The 19,056-nt window shown below is 35.4% G+C and overlaps 1 protein-coding gene across 1 annotated transcript in view; it reads left to right on the top strand.

The window, feature by feature from the left end:
* GABBR2 (gamma-aminobutyric acid type B receptor subunit 2) overlaps positions 1-19,056 on the top strand; it is a 456,087-nt gene that overhangs the window by 213,908 nt on the left and 223,123 nt on the right. Inside the window, exons 4-7 of the mRNA XM_041408112.1 lie at positions 708-809; positions 5,928-5,993; positions 11,363-11,554; positions 12,690-12,926. Of these exons, the coding sequence (XP_041264046.1) occupies positions 708-809; positions 5,928-5,993; positions 11,363-11,554; positions 12,690-12,926 (597 nt within the window). The remainder of the gene's footprint in view (positions 1-707; positions 810-5,927; positions 5,994-11,362; positions 11,555-12,689; positions 12,927-19,056) is intronic.

The following is a 19,056-nucleotide window of genomic DNA, read 5'->3' on the forward strand; positions in this document are numbered from 1 at the left end:
GTTATACGGGGAAAACCCTAAATCAGAAAGACAGAATGCTTGGTATGTTGTCTGGCTTCTTTGTGCTATTAGACATCTCAATGAGGACAGTCTTGTCACTATTAAACAGGTGAAAAAACTGCTAGTACCTAATGGCATGTGCCACCTTCAAGCCAGCTGAACCTCTTGCTGCCCCATGGTGTGATGAATGGTCTGAGAGGGGTAGGGCACAGAGGAGTTCATTAGGCTTTATCAGGCCCTAAGTGATGTAAGCTAAGCTCTGCTGATCCATGCTAGGACCAGCTAGCATGGATCAGCTGAAATAACTACTTGAGAGTGTATAAGGGTTCCCTTGATAAGTCTTTTCCCTTTATACTGTCTCATACATCACTTTGGCTACAACAAAGTTTTTGGTCCTCACAGCCCTGGGAACACAGAAGAGTTGCCCACCCCATGACACAAAGTGGGAGCTCAGTTTGTGGGGCTGTGTATGAACTTCTTTTGCCAATCATAATAACGTACTTTACATGGTACAGCCACTGATAGCAGACTGTCGTCATAGGGGAATAGCACCTTGATCACATTTTAGGTGAAATGGAAAAAACTATGTGGGTGCATAGATCATCGTCTAGATCATTGCTTGTCATTACAGGTATAAATGCAGTCCATCTGCTTCCTTCTCTCTGGCTCACGGTTCACTGGTTTGCCTTTTTCTCAACTTGTGACAGGTGAGGAATAATCTGACTGGCGTCCTTGATGGCAAAGATATCGAGATTTCAGATACTGAGAGTTTTTCCGATGATCCCTGCACAAGTGTAAAGAAGCTTAAGGTATGTGTTGCTGTTTGATGAAAGTGGTGATGGTTTTTTTTCTATGAAGAGGAGTAAGGAAATGAAATTTATGTTAGAATGATGTATCATTATATTCCATTACATAATAATATTAAAAAAAAAAGGCATTTTGAGGTCCTAGACCTTCTTAAGTTAATGAAGGTCTATGTGTATAGTAAATATTTTTGATAGTTCCCGATAGTGGTACTGAACAAAGGAAGTTGTTGCTGGCTTAATGTTTGCAGTTAAAGCCCCAGTCATACTGGGAAAACTCTTGAGGTTTGGAACCAGAACCCTTTTAAGGTAAATTATCATGTAGAAAGAATATTGAGCCTCTTTCCATTAGCTTCATTACACATTTTAAATTGAATTCTTTGCTAACATCGTCTGCATGATTTCAAATGAATCACAAGGAGAAAATAAGAAAAAAAATTTCGTAGCAGAATAATTTCCCATTCTTCTCTTATTGTATTGATTTATTAGACTTCTGGCATCTCATAAAATTAAAACTATATTTTAGCATTACCATGCAGCACAACCAGCAATAAACTAGACACAGGAGAGATGAATCTTCAACTGCACAGGAACATGAAACAAATGATTGAACAGCAGGAGAAAGCACTTTTAAATGGCAAAGATCAAATTGTTTCTGACATCAAGTGCATATGACACACAATCAAAGTCACAGTCTTGCAAATGCTTAAATATGTGTAAAACAGGATGCAAAAAAACCTTAATAAACTAAATTATGTTTAAAAAAAATACATTAAAGCAATATTGACCTATGTAAGACTAGACCACTACTGAAGCTGCAAAGGTTCTCGAGCATGGTAAACTAAGTGGGATTTATTATTGTCACAATCTAGAAACCTAAGCCTGAATGTTTAAAGTATTAATAAGTAAAGTTTATGTTTGTGGAAAGCCAATGTTTGTCCAGTCTAAGCCAGTTTGTTTTTCTGTCTGGAAACCTGTCTGGGTTGAAGACACTCCTGTAGGTGTTACAGTAAAGTCCGTATTTTTGACTAGGAATGGTGTAATAACAAGAAAAAAAATGCATATTAAGCATGCATCTTTAGGCTGGAAGTCAGAAGAAGCAATGTGGTTTTAGCTGTCCTCTGCATCAGCAACACACTGGGTTGTTTTGCAGGGAATTCCAGATGAGCTAACAGTATATTTGTTATCTCTTGATTTCTTCAAAGCAAATTAGTAAAATAATAAATTAGCAATTATCCAGAAAATTTCTTGCTCTTGACAGAAACATAAGGTTACTTATCATTAGGTACATGTTTGACACAGAATTTAGCTAAAGAATTCTAATAATGTTAATTTCTTCTTCAACATGTAAACCTCATATCTAATGTAAGCTGCTATCTGCTCACCTGAAATACCTTTTATTTTCACAAACACATTTAAATTAATGAAACTGATGATTATGGAATGGGAAATAGCAAAGTCTGGTATGATTTGCAGAAATATACCTTTATATTTCATATTTCTCTCAGTAACACCTTAGTTGCTACTGCATTGACTGCACAGTTAAAAGGCAAATTTAAGCATAAGTATATCTTTAAAATTCATTTTTGTGCTCAGAGAAAGGTATGGATTTGTACATCCATGTAAATGCTTGAAAATTCTAACATGTGCAGACAAATTGCAAGAGCAATAACACTTCTGCTTCCAACTTTTTTTGTGTCTTGCATGTAGGACAAAATAATTACCATCATGTTATGATGGTGGGAGTTGATGTCCTCTAGTTCACCTTCACCATCAGTGATTCCATAGCTAAGGTCAGAGGCTTATCTATAGTTCTTCAAGTGGACATCCAGGCATTTAGAAGGCAGAACACACTTTTGTCAAAGTTACCCAGGATTTTGTAGATTTATTGATAACCTCTTGACTGTCAGATATGTGGTAGAGAATAAGACAGAGTATCTGAGCTATTCAATTTAGGCATCTCATAAAGAGCCTGCCAAGACGTTGACTTTTCCTGGCAGATGAGATATTGTAGCAATCCTTCTCTGAAAAGCTATATAATACAACATTGTGGTGTTATTCATTAGAAATGAGGCAGATTAAAATCTGATCAAAGAAAGGAAGCTCTGAAGGCTGAAAAAAAAATAGCTGCCTATTTCAGCATAATGTGCATCACTCAAAAACTCTGAAAAGGCTAAAGAGTCTCTCGTGTCTGAGGCTGTTAGAAATGGCAGTGAAGGAGACAAGTTGTTCTTCATCCCTCAGCAGAGCATCTTAGATGTGTTGATCCTCACTCTCTTCAAGGTTTATATTACTCAGCTCCTGGTGCTACCAAAGACATTTTATATTTAGTAACCAAATAATATCCTCACCTATGTGAAAGAAAGAAAGAAAGAAAAAGAGTCATTATTTTTTGAGGCTGTGCTATAGTCTTAATTTATAAAACATGTTTTTATGAAGGGTTTGCCACAACTGTGGGTAAATGAAATGTAACTGTTCTTCATTTTCTTGTTTGAACTTCAGTCCATATGGGAACATATGTATTTCTTACTGAGGGGCAAAGCTTAAATGCTGATATTGCTACTGTAATCTCTGGGAAGAGTAAATATGACAGCTCACCATCTGGCAAACAGTCTAAACATTGGTCTTTTTATGTAAGTGCAGTTTTGGGAGTTGCCTTCCCCCTGGGATGTTTTTAATCATCTTGTAGATCACCTGCCTAGTTCCATGAATTAAAACCTCTTCTGCCAAATATGTTTTAGCTCCATGCAAGCAATTTACAGCTCTCTGAAAAAGAGACTTGACACTTGCAGAGATCTAGTGGGTGATTTCTTTGATCCCTATGAGGAAGTTCCACTGTGTTAACTTGCATCATTCTCCATGGGTTTCAGTAAAAATCCTTGCAAGGAAATCATGCTGGTTTATAGTCAGTTAACAATATGAATGAGGGGTAAAAAAGTTTTGCCCAGCAGGCATCTGATGTATCTCTTTGTATGAGTCTGTAATGTGGACTTAGACCCACGAGCACTGACATGACCCCAGCTCTGATACACTTCGGTGCAGATTTCATTGTCCATGCAGATAAAACCTCCACAAGGACTAGAGCTATGTGCAGCTGCATGAATTTGAAGCTTCAGTGTCTCTTATGTGAGATGGAGCCAGGAGATGCAAGCCTGGCATCCAATGGATCTAGGCTTATTTGCAATCTTGAATGCAATTCTTCAAGAACAAATCTGGGGAAAATGTGGAATGGAATGCAGAAAGTGGAGTTCAGGAGGAAGAGGCTGGCTGAGGAGTGTGTCATTGCACAGAGGAAGGATCCTGTGCATGAAAGAGGGAGAGCTGCTGTACAGACTTGCCTAAATTAGCTCCTAAATTACGTGTGTTCTGACACACAATTCCTTGGTTACATGATTGCATACTAAATTATGTGATAACCAGGTGGAAGCAATGTCTTAAGGTGTGAAACCACACACCACAGGCACTATGACTTCAGTCTGGATGTTGTCACACATCCAGTGGGCAGCATTGCTGTGTGTGTGCTCTGGGATTATTATTGATGAAGCCACACAGTTTACATATTGTGTTTGTTTGTTTATTCTTTTAATTGGTTCTCATCATGTTATAAAATAGAAAGGAATTTCTTCAATTTTAAGTTTAATTATTAGGTGCTGTGCCATTTATTTTTAATCAAACTCTGCTACTCTTTTATTCAAATATTAAGTCTGCATTTTTATCTTCAGAGCAGTCAAGTGACTCAGAGCTGAGGTTCCAAGAATAACTAAATTATTTTTAAAATGTGACAAAAAAGAAGTAGTAGATGAGGTGAGGGAGTTTTTTTGTGCATAATTCCTAAATCTATTTGTTGGCTTTACAAAAACTGTAATACTATTGATGTAATTTGTGTAATTTGTTTGTTTAGTTTCATGTAACCTTGTTAGATTTTGTTTATAAAGAATCTAATCCACTTGAAAAAGATTTACATTACTTTATCAGTCTGTGGCTAAATATAAAAATGAAAAGAAGCAGGCTTGCTGAAAATGCACAGGTTCAGAATGAGCAAAGCACATGACATTATTTCTGATTTAAACCATGCTAAGAGTGATACTGTTTTCATGCATTTAATTACAGAGGCATTCTAATATCTTACTGCACTGTCCATCATAATATTTTCTGCTGGACAAGAAATAAACAGTGAAATTATCTGAGCTAAAAGTCTTTGACAAATTGATTTAATTAAAACTTAAATGTTTTTTGCCACTGAAAATTGTACCTAAACATGTGTTTGTTTTTTCCTTGGAGAGTGAAAGAGTTATTAGTAATTCTAAACAGGTCTTATATGAAAGAAATGAAAAAATTGATTTGCTCAAGCTGTTGCAGAGAACTCTTTTGCCTTTGTGTGAAAGAAAAGGTAGTGTGAAGCCATAAAAATGTGTTTTATGGATATTAGAAATAATTTTTCATGTTAGGAAGAGGTTAGTCCTGTTCCTAGAGAAATATTTTCCTGCATATGCTCCTGAATTTAGGAAGACTCTCTTAATATGTTTCTAAGTATGAAAGTAAAATCGTCTTTTGTCTTCAGTCATAGGTTCTTAAACTGTGATTTTTTTTTTAGTGTTTGGAGGTGGAAGGGAGTAGAGAGGGAGTTGGCAATATGTTGTAGTGACTGTAGAGAAGATGTTGTGTGAGTAAAACCTTTAAAAATTACTAAAGCAGGTGTAATATCAGGGCATTTAATCTCACAAATCTCATTTCTTAATTTTACGGTTTTATTTCATGCAGACAATGATAAGTTTATTTTTTCAACTGGTTCTAATATGCAAAATTGTAGTAGAAATACTGCAAAGAAACAAACGAATATTTGATATTTTAGTGTTATTGAATACTAATATTTGACTGTAGTATCAGTTTTACTCTCATTACTACTATAGACTAATAATTTTCTGCACCTCAGCTTTTTTTTTTTTTTTCTTTTGCGGTACTTCAGGTTCTTGAACTTATAGAAGATGAAACAGTTCTGTGTTAATTCTGTCTGCAGCTGTAATCTGTGTTAACTCCCTGCATGATCTGAATGGCCAATTAAAGTTACCACTTTCTGGAAGCTGCGACTGTGTTTAACTGCCCCTTATTTTATTCCATCTGCAGGGCAATGACGTTCGGATAATCCTTGGCCAGTTTAATGAGGAAATGGCTGTGAAAGTTTTCTGCTGTGTAAGTAAATACATTTAATTGCACATCAGAATAAAGAATGTGCTGCGTTTGATAAAAAAGTAACTTGAGCATAAACATTTCTTCATGTAGTTCAGCAAATATTTCTTCATGGAATTCAGCTCTGTGAAGGTTTATATCCTAAATAGAGGTTACACATCTGTAGTTCCATTTCTCTTTCAATAAAATGCTTTGTCTTCAGTGAAATTTAGGCATAGACTACGTGGTTAGCTTCTTATGACTTTCCTGTAGTGGAATTAAGTGCTAAATCAAACTTGAGCATTGCTCTTCACATCAGATCCAGGGAAATACTTGCATATGTAGCAGCAGATAGAGATAGAACTGCAAGATTTTAGTCTTGTACAAGGGCTGTGTTCTGGTGATAATGTCTGTATGTATGGGCTTGGTGTGTTTTGCTTTTAAAGAATAAGAAATTCAAGCCAATTCCTATACATTCTAACTCAGCAACACTAATAATTTCTACTACTAAAAATGTTGCTAATTGTACAGCTGTCATTCCCATCTGACAGCTGTACATTTTACATGTATTACATGAAAGCAAATATTAGTTGGTAAAAAATAAAATTTTTTAAACCATAACAGTAAGACTAGCAAACATAAAATTAATTCCCTATCCTCACAATTTATTTTGTGAATGTGCTGCAAACTTATTCACTGTTATTGCCTGTAAAAGTAGCAGGATTAAAATGTGGATCTATACTTGTACCAGACTGAAAACAAATACGAAAGAGAAAGATTTTAGTGGTCTAAGTATTGAGTTCTTAATCTAAATTGTTTGATTAGTTAGAACATAGTAAATATAATGGAAAAGCAATAATGACAGCATCTAAATTTCCAAGGGTGTTTTTTAGTGTTCACTTAGTGAGACAGTTACCTATCCTTGGAAAGAAAGGAAAGGCAGAAGTTCAAAATCTGAGTGCTACATGTGTCTTAGATGCATTTTGGCTCTTACTCAGCAGCTGTCCCAGTTGGTGGCAAAATTTGGAAAGGAGAGTGTAGAATATATTTGGAAGGAACAAAATCTGTATTCATCCAAACGGAAATGGAAAGCATTATTTTATTTTTTCATTCTTCTAATCTCTTATAGGTCTTTATATATAGATCTTTTTGTACTGCTACTTAAATTGGATTGACAGAGATAATCTTCTGTTTTTTCATTCCTGGAAGAAAGAATGGTACTTCTGCAGCCCAGAACCTCCTCGGATCTCTTGGGATTGGGCTGCATTTCCGCAGCAGAGGGGTCCTGGTCAGAATTATCTTCCAATCCAACATTAGCAAGAGATTGGCCTCATTTCTAGTTGTCCTTAATTTCTAGTTGCATTTCTCTAGAATTCTCTTTCAAATCCATGTTCATGTGAGGCCACTGAAGAAATCTCAGAATTCCTTAGAGGGGCAGGCTGTCCTTTAGTCTGCATTGCTGACATCTGAAGTGTTCCAGGGAAAGGCTGTCTCTGTCACAGAAATGCCAGCCACAGGTTTATGTGGCTAGGGTTTGGTGTGAACATGGGAAACGTGCATAACTCTGAGAGGTTCAAAGCATGATGGCTGCTTCTAAAGTACATTAGTGTCAAACATAATAAGGTGGATTTTTCTGGAGCCTGGAGAAATCTGAAAGATCATGTATTTAGGCTTGTTTAAATGTATTTATTTGAGAGTTTCAGCAGGAGACAATTCAGGAGAGGGCAGTTCAAAGTAGGTCATTTATATATTAATGCACTACAATATTTCAGAAAGCTTGTTATTAGTCACAAAATATATTATTGGCTCATGCACTCCTACAGATACATGTCTAAGAGGACAACAAATATGTCAAGTTTTTAAGCTCCTCTTTTTCAGGTGTGTCTTCAGACAGATTTCACTTGTGATTCCTTGTTATATTCTGCAGGGTTACTGATGTCAGTCAGAAAAAGGCTTTGAGTTTGTTAAAGGAAGTTGCTTTTTCACTAATGCAAGATTTTTTTTTTTCCCTGATTGTGATTATACCCTAAATATTATTTGGTAATGACTTATGTAGGTGGTAAAATCTTTAAAGTTTGCCTTACTTTTCTGCCTGTATTTAATAGTCATATTCTGTAAGGCTTCCCCAGGCATCCATAGGAGTTTATATAAAATGATAGAACCATTTTGGTTGTAAAGACCTTTAAGATTATCAAGTCCAGCCATTAACCCAGCACTGCCAAGTCTCCCACTAAGTAATGTCCCTAAGTGCCTCATCTGCACATCTTTTGAATGCCTCCTATGATGGTGACTCAACTTCTTCCCTGGTCCCTGTTAATCTTTTCAGTGAAGAAGTCTTAATATCCAATCTAAATTGCAAATTCAGATAATTTCCTCTTTTCCTATTCCTTGTTATTTGGAAGAAGAGATCAACACCCACACCCACAAAAAAAATTGGACTAAAAGATAGTATAATGCAGTAGCAAACTTTAAAAACAGGACAGGACTGGTTCAAGCCAAAGTGAATGCTGGCAGGCATTTCCTACAAGGATTTAAATAAGTTTAGCTGTTCATTTATCACCAGTGTCAAAAACAGTGAGCAATTTTAGTTCTATGGGAAATCTTAGCTTTATAATTAATTTTCACCTCTGTGGGGTGAATGTGATGTTTTCTTGGAATAGAAATTAGGGCCTTTTTGGTCAAAACTTAATACTTCAACAATCACCAAATTGCCAATAATTGTTTGCTACACATAAGAAATATCTATTGCATGAATCTCTTTGTTGTAAACAAGCATTTATTTATGGATTCAAACAAGAATAAAATGATTTAAAATAAAAAAATAAAAATTCAGTTTCACAAGGGCAAAAATTGTCCATGACAGTTTCCTGGCTTCTTGACAGCAACTCAGGGCTTTACATTCTACACAGGGCATGGGAGAAAGATTAAGGAAAATGTATGACTACTTTATGCTGTTCTGGTGGTACAAAGTATGTGCAAACCTTCTTCAGCTTGCTCTTGTCTGCCAAAAAATCTTCCTCTTAGAAACTGAAACGTGTAAATATTGGTCTGTGTGCACTCAAACAGTTGAAGAAAGATCCATGTGTTTCAAGTACTTGTATCATTTAAGCATCAAAATCATCTCCATTTAGCAGAATCAACAGGGAGAAAATGGTGGCAAAAAAAGCATTATTTTGCAATAAGTCTTCTGGGACCCAAACATTGAATACTGTCAGCTGTGCTGTCACTAGAAAAATGACTGCATGGTCATGATGCTCAGCCTCAGTGGATCTGATTTTCTTCCCACTTTTGCCTTCCCCAGACTACCCTTCAAGCCTTGTCATTCCACTGTATCTCAAAGGAAGAGCTGACAGCTCTTAAAGTGTTTGTTTTGCCTTTTGTTAAACCAGTTTGTTGCAGAAGTGTGGAAGTGTAACCAGTCTTTCAGGCAACCATGTTGGGAATGGTCCCTTGTTTCCAGGATGAAATTTCTGGCTATTTTGAAACTTTCAATTTTCAGCTGATTTTCCAGGGCGTTCTCAGATTATGCAGGAAACAGTACAAGTGCTTATGCAAACAAAATTTCCAGCAGCTCTAATTTCAGAATAGTTCACAGCCAATACTTCCTGGCAATACACAATTTGATACTTTAATCTCTATAGAGCAGGGGAAGCTATGTAAGACCGTCCTTCTCTAAAAGCACTATTCTGAGTCTGTTTGCATCCTCATGATTAAAAAACTGTCAGATAAAAAACACTGAGTGACTGAAAGGTCTTGAATGACCTAACTGTATAATACAAACACTTTTAGAAGGAAGTACTGCAGGATGGAATTGCCATTTTCCTCTCAGGTGGCCCTGGAATACAGTGTGTCCATAGCTGTGCAAGAGGGCAGGAGGACAGAAGCAGATATGTTTCTGGAAGGGCAGAATTAACAAGCAAGAGAAAGACAAACTGTTTAGGTGGATTGTGGAATAATATATGAGATGCAAGACACCAGGTTTCAGACCGGGCTTTCAAGCAGCAATGTATACAAAGGCACGAAATTTGATTTTGTCTGAACAAAAGCTTCTGCAACCAGGAGCCAAATAAATCTGCTTTGTGCACTGTTATGAACTGGGCTGGCACCATTATAATAGACTTCACAGATTTAAAGCCCATTTTCAATTGGGGTATTAACATATTTAGGAGGTTTTCCTATTTCATATCTTCTGTTGATCTTTACTTCTCTGATAGGCTTTTTGTATGATCTTTGGGATACTTTTCAAAAGTATTTCAGAATCACTAATCTGTCCTGTTTGCATTCTTATTATTTCCTTCTTCTGTAATACTTTTTGTGAAAATGAAGGAGTTTTCCTATTAAGAGCTCTAAGATTGCACCATGTATTTCTAAAAATTGGAATTTTTATCTTAGGCCTTCTGTCTCAAGTATTGCCTATATTATGAGCCGAAGAAGCATGAAACCTGCAGTTTTGAAATGGAGTCTGACTGAAATGTCAAAAGAAAAATATCTAGTTGCAAGACAGTGAGAAACATCTGAGATAAAATTTGCTAATTTTATCCTAGAACACTCTTCCCAATCAAAGAGAATATTTGAGAATACATCAGCTTTTAGGTACAACAGCATATGTGCCTGACTAAGAAAGTATTTCTGTTTCCTGTTATATATATCTGCTAAGTATTGAGAGGAGATAACTAAAATCTCAGTATCTTGGATTACAGTGGGTTGTATTCAGTATTCCAACAATATAGAATTTCATATTAGAAATGAAATTAAAAGAAATTAAAATTGACATTTAAAATTACAAAAATAATTTTTTCTAATTTCTTGCTGAGAAAAAAAAATCATTAATATTTTGCTTTATCAATTCACTATTCACTCATGCTCCTCAGGAGGAACTGCTAACTTAATGTTACTGTGGTCTGCTTTTTAGCAGTCACCTAATTCATATTTTCCACGTGTGATTCAATGGTGCCTATGATCCAACTTTTCTTGTTAACCTAGTCCTTAAGGGTGATAATTACTTAGTTTAAATGTGGTAGCATGGTAGCTCTATCACTCAGGTAATAGTTGTGTTATAAAGAACTTTCTGTGGAAAGCTGTGCCTTCTGTTTGTGTTCCTCTTTAACTCCCTCAGTTCTAGAATACAGTTTCATTTTTCTGCTTTAAGAAATGATCCACTGAAAGAAAAACAGGGTTTAGTAACTTCTCATGTCCTGAATTCTAAAGTCAGGAGTCTTCCAAAAAAGTCTTCATTATTAGCAAGTAATTATTCTAAACTGCTTAAAATACTTCTGTATGCCAATTATCATAATTTCATTAATAATTTTAAAAAGTTAACGAAAAGCAATTGGTTTTATGTTCAATGCCTCTATTACAATGTCCATTATCTTTTCTGTTTTTCTTATTTGCAGGCTTATGATGAAGAAATGTATGGCAGCAAATATCAGTGGATTATTCCAGGGTGGTATGAAAATCTTTGGTGGGAAGCCTGGATTAATTCCTCACAATGTCTCATCAAAAATCTTCTTGCAGCCATGGAGGGTTATATTGGAGTGGATTTTGAGCCTCTCAGCTCAAAAACAAATAAGACTATATCAGGAAGGGTTAGTATTTCTCTTCCATGTATTTTATTGTACCATCAGTTCTCTCACTGCTGGGTTGGCACAGTAGAGCACCAAGAGGGAGATGAAGCTAAAGGGTTCTTCTACCAAGTGACCTGGAAGTAATCACAGTTAGTTTCACTACTTAATCACTAGTTAGTTTCACTAGTTTGCAATTTTAAAATATTTCAAAATCAAATCTAATTCTCTGCAGGGTAAGAAAGCAGTGAAGTCCCTTGCTTCAAATCTGCCCTCTTCTTCCAATAAGAACATTGTAGTTAAATGTACATTAAAGTTTGAATTACAGTCTTTAGTATCATGTGCTGTGTCACTTCAAGTTAAATAGTTAAACACAGAAACAGAAAACTCTCATATTTAAACTGTTCTGCAAATGGCAATTTGAATGGTGATTTGTGTCTCTCAGAACCAGGGAGCAGGAGGTGAGGCTTGTTTTAAATATAAAAATATATGGTTTTTCCATAAAGCATACAAAATTTTATCACAGAACAAATCCATACAAACCAATGAATAAACATGCCTGATTTTGCTGCTTTTCATCTTTTTTCCGCATCTGCCTTTCATTCCTTGCTGAGAGAGCATCAAAGACAACTTTAGTGAAGGATAGCATCATATGACAGCACACCATGCAGAACATAGTGAACTTGTAAAATATAGACAAATATCCACTCAAAATTTCATATTGAGCAAACGGTTGCTCAAGTAAAGGTTATTTGATTTGTGTTATCCTGTAAAGTGAAATCAGACCACTAATTTGCAGGAATAGAGACTTTTTCCCTGTTCTAGTATTAGGGCTCACCATTGTAAAGTTTTGGTTGAACTGGAGCCTTTTGTACAAAAGTAAAATAAAGCAAGTTGTCATTTATACAGTGCGGCAGTACAACTGCTTTCAGTATCTCTGTCTCCTAGTTCTGCTTCCCAATCTCACCAGCAGTTTTTAAATCAGGCAATACATGTTTCTGGAATTTTATTTTCTTTCATAATTTTTTATCTTGGAGGCCTTTTCTGTATTAGTTATGCACATCTCTAAATTGCAGGGTGCAGTTTGAGGTGTTGGTTTAGATTCAGCTGTGTAAAGTGTTAAGTGCTGAGGTAAAACTGAATTTTATCTCCTCTGCAGACTCCACAGCAGTATGAAAAGGAATACAATGCTAGACGTGGTGACGGGCAATCCAGCAAATTTCACGGTTATGCCTATGATGGAATATGGGTGATTGCCAGCACCCTACAGCGGGCAATGAAACACCTGAATTCCACCAACAAGCACCAAAAAATTGAAGATTTTAACTACTCAAATCAAAAACTCGGCAACATTTTTCTGAATGCTATGAATGAAACCAGGTTCTTTGGAGTAACGGTAAGTCCTCATCAGATAATTGTGGGGTGCAGGAGGCTTGTGTCAGTAATTGAAACAAGTACTAAATATTAAGAAATATTGAAAAAGAAAAAGAAAACAGAGTTGTTTATTTCTTCTATCTTCAGAGCATCCAGTTCCATTTTATATTAAAAATTAATGCCTCAACAGTCTTGCTCATTACCTATGTTCAGATGCTAAGGGATGACACTCTACAATTCCTCAGACTTTATCAGACTTTTAAGCATGAATGTCATCTGAATTAACAATCAGAGTGCTCTCAAGGGAACCACAAGTTTTGCAAGCTGCAGTGACCTTTTAAGTAAATGTTTTAGCAGTTAAGGAGTAATTCGAATGTGATCTGAAAATACATATTTCTCTCCATCATTTAGGTTTGGTAATAGGCTAGAGTGCACTGTCTCTATCTCCAGTGCTGTACATCCTAGATATTCTTGCAACATGCTTCAGTTGTGATTTATTTATAATTTGTATTTTTTCACAGTTCAGTACAAAGCATGCTCGCATTGACTTAAGAATTGTTCATATGTCATAGTATCATCATTCTGGTTTCAACTGTACAATTGCAGACCCTTAGTTTTTTTGGGTTTTTTTTTTTTTTTTTAGAATTTGTTTACATTTCTTCTGCTTTTCTGCTTTTTAGCAGAGTAAAACAGGCAATAAGAGTGTGATCTTAAAACTTCTTAATTGCTTAATTGTATCTGAGGCAACATCAGTCAGAAATTAGTGGTGCATATGTGTTCAGGAGTCTGCAGAGCTCACCAAGAGAGATGAACAGACTCCATTTCAGGGAAAATGGTCTTTGGATTTTCCAATAGCTGCAGCAAGGAGCCTACTGGAACATGCTTTGTTGAGCAGTGTGCTTGGTCTGCAATATGGCTAGATAAGGAATACAGTGTTTGAAGAAAAGTGTGTTGTTTCAGTGGTGCACAGAGGGGCACCTCCTTGCAGCAAGAGCATGGAGAAGGTTGGAGGGAGCTGGTAAAATCCTGTCTCCATGTTAGAACAAACTGTCTTGGATATCAATTAACATCTAAACATGTTGAAGTAGCAGAACTAAGGTTGTCATACATGCCAGAAACTGCTTCAAGGAGGAAATGCCTGCGCAAAATATCAGCAAGGTGTAAAGGCTCAACCTTTTGGTGTCCTTGTTAATTGCTGAAAAAGCTTTCTGTGGTGTGGTACACATAATTGAAACTAATTAATAATATCTAAGTAAAAACCAACATATAGCAAGAAAATACCTGTATCTAGTTGCTTGCACAAGATGAATTTTGCTTTCATTTTAGACTGAACGTTTCGGCAAAAGAATTTGTTATTCTATTGTATCCACAGTCAGACTGGATCTTTGATGAAGCTTTCAGACAGTAGCAGCTATGAACCAGACTCTTCAGGGACTCAGTTGTATTTGTCCTGCATTATTCCATGTACGATATCTATCAATAGGCTTGAAATTGAATATTGCTCTGTAGTTCCTTTTTGGTTTGTTTTTGTTTTTCTTATCCTTTTTGCCTTCTGTTTAGTTTTGCAGCCAGTTATGGTGAAATTGATAGATTTCATTAGCATTGCTTAATTACCCTTCACTGCTTCCTCTCCAACAATAACAAAATAAAACCCCAACAAAATCAAACCCAAAAAATATAAGATTGAAAGAAAGCTCTTTTTTCCTAATTTCAGAGAGACCAGCAAAATCTCACAAGCATCCCTTTAGGGAGGAAATGAATCTAAGCTTCAACAGCCACATTCAGCTAGGTTTATTTACTTTATTGTCTCATGTATAATGGTTTTCAGAGAAATTACTGCATGATTATTCACTGTATTTAGTACCTGTCTGAGGTGCTTGGTAAAATATTTCTCTTTATCATCGGTCAACCAAATCATAATGACAATGCAAAGCCCAAATCTGGTAATTGCAAGGATCATGCTTCCTGTACCTGTAATTCATAACAACATTTTTATTGAGAGAGATATGGAGAGAAGAAAGTCTATAGCAACTACACTTCCTTAAGGCGTAATTACAAACACAATGCTCAAGCTTTTCCAGACAGCATGGAGAAAAAAAGAGATTTAGAAGGTTATTAATTATTTTGCATTGTAGTGTTCAGAAAGTTGAAGCTGAAGAAGCAGATTGATTTTTACCAGAAATGTTTTTAAAAGTTTTATTCTTCAGTCTAATAAATGGTGTCATTTGTGACCTAATTTAAAAATTTCACTGGAATTTGAGTTTCAAGTCTTGGAGTGCTAAATCTAATTTAATTTTTTTTTTCCAGAATATGTATTTTAATATAAAGTTTTTACAATTTATTTTAAAAAAATTATTCTAAACAGGAAAAGGACATTCTTTTATTCAAGATTATCTATGCCAAATATAAAGTGAGTTTTGGAAAAAAAAAGAAGAACCAAAAGGGAGGACTAAATCTTATCAATATTCAAAGACTCTTCCAATAATAAACTGTGTTGTTATTTGTTAGATTAGAAAAGATAAACAAGAAGCTGTAGACAAGAATCTAAAACTGGAAAATCTGCTAAGAAGCTTTCTCTATGCTTTCTGTGAATATAATATCAGAAACACTGTCATGTCATAAATAATAAATCCCTTTACCCAGTTTTCATTTCTTTGAAATTATCTATAGAAGACAACTGCATTGAGTGGGAAGGGGGTGGTGGAATTTTTTAAATAATTTGGAAAAAACTTGGGATGAAATGTGCTGGTTCCTAATTATATGACATATAATTCTTTCAACTTTCTCTTCTTTTTAATTTTTTAAATTTTTAAACATTTTCTAGGAGACATCATTTAGAAAACAGATAAGGCTATTGCCCAGAGACTTGACATGACAAATCCTATTTTTGTGCATCAGGAACTCAGAACAAAATGTTATTTATTCTAATTCTGATGTCAGAAATCTATTGGAAGGAAAATTATGGATACTCCTTAAATATTCCTGAGGGTTCTGCTCTCTTTCTGGATGTTTTTTTTCTTAGCAAATTGATTCCTTCTGTTATTTTGCCTTCATACTTATCAGACTTATAATCGTGTTGATTACCATATAAATTTCTTGTGTTTTCTGAATACAGAGCAGAAAAATATAAATTTGGTGTTTTATCAGAAAAGTGTAATACAACTGTCTGCTACACTTTTAGAAAGATAAACTGGATACTGTTTTACAGGTGGAAAAGGATTTTGTGATGAGAAATGCAAAACAAAAGACCTGCAGGGATATTCCTACAGTTTTGTTAAACTGAATGTCCTAATTCTGGAGGACATTCAGATTCAATGGTGTTGGACATTTTCCAGTTGAATAAGGAATTTTGTGGTTAGAGTGATACCTCTGCAATGACCAGGACAGGAGTGCTTTTGATTTGGGACTAGCTTGGCTTTCATGGTTTGCATTTTTGTAATTTCTTTTGTTATCAGAGCACTTGCTTGGTTATAAATAAGAGAGTTGCTGAAATAAAAAACAACAACAACAAAGAATTTGAACTTATTTTTTTCCACTTAGTCCAGATAGAGACATTTGTAGAAACTGAATGCAACACTACCTACCCTTGTGATTTATAAAGTGCCAGGTCCTGTTTCCTTGCTAAATATATTCCTCTTCTCAAATAGTACCTATTCTTTCAGATAACTTGAGTGTCAGAAAAGTTGGAAGAAAATAAGTGTTTACACAGGGGTTTTTTTGACACAGTTTAGATTTTTGAGGAATTCCTTGATGTAATTTGTAGAGGTACTGGAAGTAATTTAGATTTGCAGGATCAACTGCAGTCTCTGCTGAACTGTTACTGCTTTGAATCAGTACAGAGTGATAAAGTGATGGGAAAAAATATATGTCTGGGAGATGTATATTTCTACATTTCAATTTTATAGCATTTTTCAGAATTCTACCCATAACATGTTCATCATGTGTGTGTGAAAGCTGAGGAGAATTTTCCATTTTTTTAGGAGAAAAATCAGAATTTTTCTCCTAAAGCAAGACTGTTTGTCTAAGGCATAATTAAAAAAAAAAAAAAAAAAGAAGAAAAGTCAAACTTTATTTTGTTTGCCTTGTGCAATGCTACCATAATATAGCTCGGAGGCTTAATAATAATTATTGAAGAATTAGTGCTGTCTTCTCAGGATACCAAATCATATTTAGTGTATAACAAATCAAAATTCGTCTAGAGAATAGAGGGATTTTTGTTTTAGTAATTTTTTACCTTTGTTATTCTCTTTGTAGAGACTATGGATGACTACACAGTAACTTACAGCAATATTTAAAGAATTTCTTCTAATATCTACTCTAAATCTGCCCTTCTTCTGTTGGAATCCATTTACCTTTATCCCAATGCATCCCCTTGTAAATAGTCACTCTGCAGTTTTCTTGTTGATTCCTTTAGGCACTAGAAGGCTGCCATATTAAATACCACATTTGTTCTCAGGATATTAGAAGTTTGTTTTGGTTCCATGGGGGAGCCAAGTATTGGGGAAAATGCAGTACATGTCAGATGGTTTTTTTTTTTCATTTCTTTTTAATTCAGAACATGACACTATTTTTTAAAAATGTTTTCCTGTACTTTTTTATTTGCTTCACCTTTGTCACTGATGTGAAGTCATGAATGTTACCATTCTCACTGATTTATGCCTCAACTGTTGCGGGGTGTTCTGCTTCTTGCATTTATTGCTATTATCTGTTATTGTAAATCAAGCTTCAAAATTGTTAATTTATTTCTCATCCCTATGACCTTCTATTATTTCTGTGTAATGGAAAAAGAATTGCAGTGGAGGAGTGAGAAAATTAAATACAGTGTTGTCTTTTCCTTTTATGTCAGCCAGAGACTAGCACAGTAGGATAAAATTCCATCACAGTAGTTGCTGCACAATTGAAACCACAGCCATGAAATAGCTTTCAAGTCTGTCCCTGGCATCCTGCATTTGAATAGATCTAGTCATATCTTATAACTGGAAAAATGGTTATTTATATGAAGTTTGCTTTGTATTTTGATGCTGATTATTTCTGAAGATTTTTCTTAGCAGCTTGCCTCCAATTTCCAGGCTTCAGAAGCCACTGTGCTGTACAGTAATCTCAGAAATACAGGATGTGTTAGCAACAGAATAGGAAGAGGAGAAAGTATTTACTTCATGTCATCCTGGAAAAAAAAACATACCCAAGATGCTTAAATTAAAAAATGTGTCAGTCTTTGGCAGGGAATCAGATAAAATTAGCATGGACTTCAGCAGGATTAACTTATCCTTAATATGGGAGTCTAACAAACATTTCTGTTAGTAGCATTGATCAGTATGGCTAATTTTGCATGAATGGTTCTGAATTAAGCCTCAAGAGCTATTTATACTGCAGTTAAATTTTCTTTGGCATGACTGAGGTAGGGTGAATAGTAAAAGTATTATGGGGAGGGCAGAAATTTCAATCAAAAAATTTATTGGTAACACAGAATAGAGCTTTAAAAGAACATTTAATTTTATAAAAGGGGTGGGGAGTAGAGGTTTAGTGTGCAGTGGAATACCTGACACTATAGAGACATCTGTTACTGAGAAATGCTTTTGCATGTTCAATCAAATTCAACTTAATTTTGAGCATTTGAAAATTTCTTGCTGGACATTAACCATAATTGGCTGATTTGAGGAGTACAAAAAGCTAGCAAAACACATAGTCAGGAAAATTTATAAATGTATGCACACACACACACACGCGCTCACAACCCCACTGGCTTTTGGCGAGTCTCAGGTTTTTTCTACACCTGACCCCGTGAGTGTGAACTGTTCTGAATTCAATGCCTTGCTTTGTCTTGTCAGTTTTCAGAACTTGATTCCTCTTAGGGCATTTCTTGTGTAGCACAAAAAAGAAAAGCACTTGGGGTCTGGCTGTGTGCAAGACCCCCTACAGAGCTTTCTGGTTTTCTTGAACCTTGAATCTCCATTTACCTGAGAAGAGATAAATATGGTGAATCTCTTACTGCATTACTCCCTCCTGACTTCCAGTAAATTATCCAACTCCCATGAGCAAGTAAGATCGGTACAGTGGGTTGGTGAACTAATTTGCTCTCTATGTGGCCAGTTCATTTAGGAGACTCCTCAAAATAGAGAGCTGCTAAACTAAGCCATCAGCATGTTTGCATA

Source organism: Onychostruthus taczanowskii, unplaced genomic scaffold (assembly GCF_017590055.1).
Source record: "Onychostruthus taczanowskii isolate IOZ18803 unplaced genomic scaffold, ASM1759005v1 scaffold29, whole genome shotgun sequence".
NCBI classification, from domain to species: Eukaryota; Metazoa; Chordata; class Aves; order Passeriformes; family Passeridae; genus Onychostruthus; species Onychostruthus taczanowskii.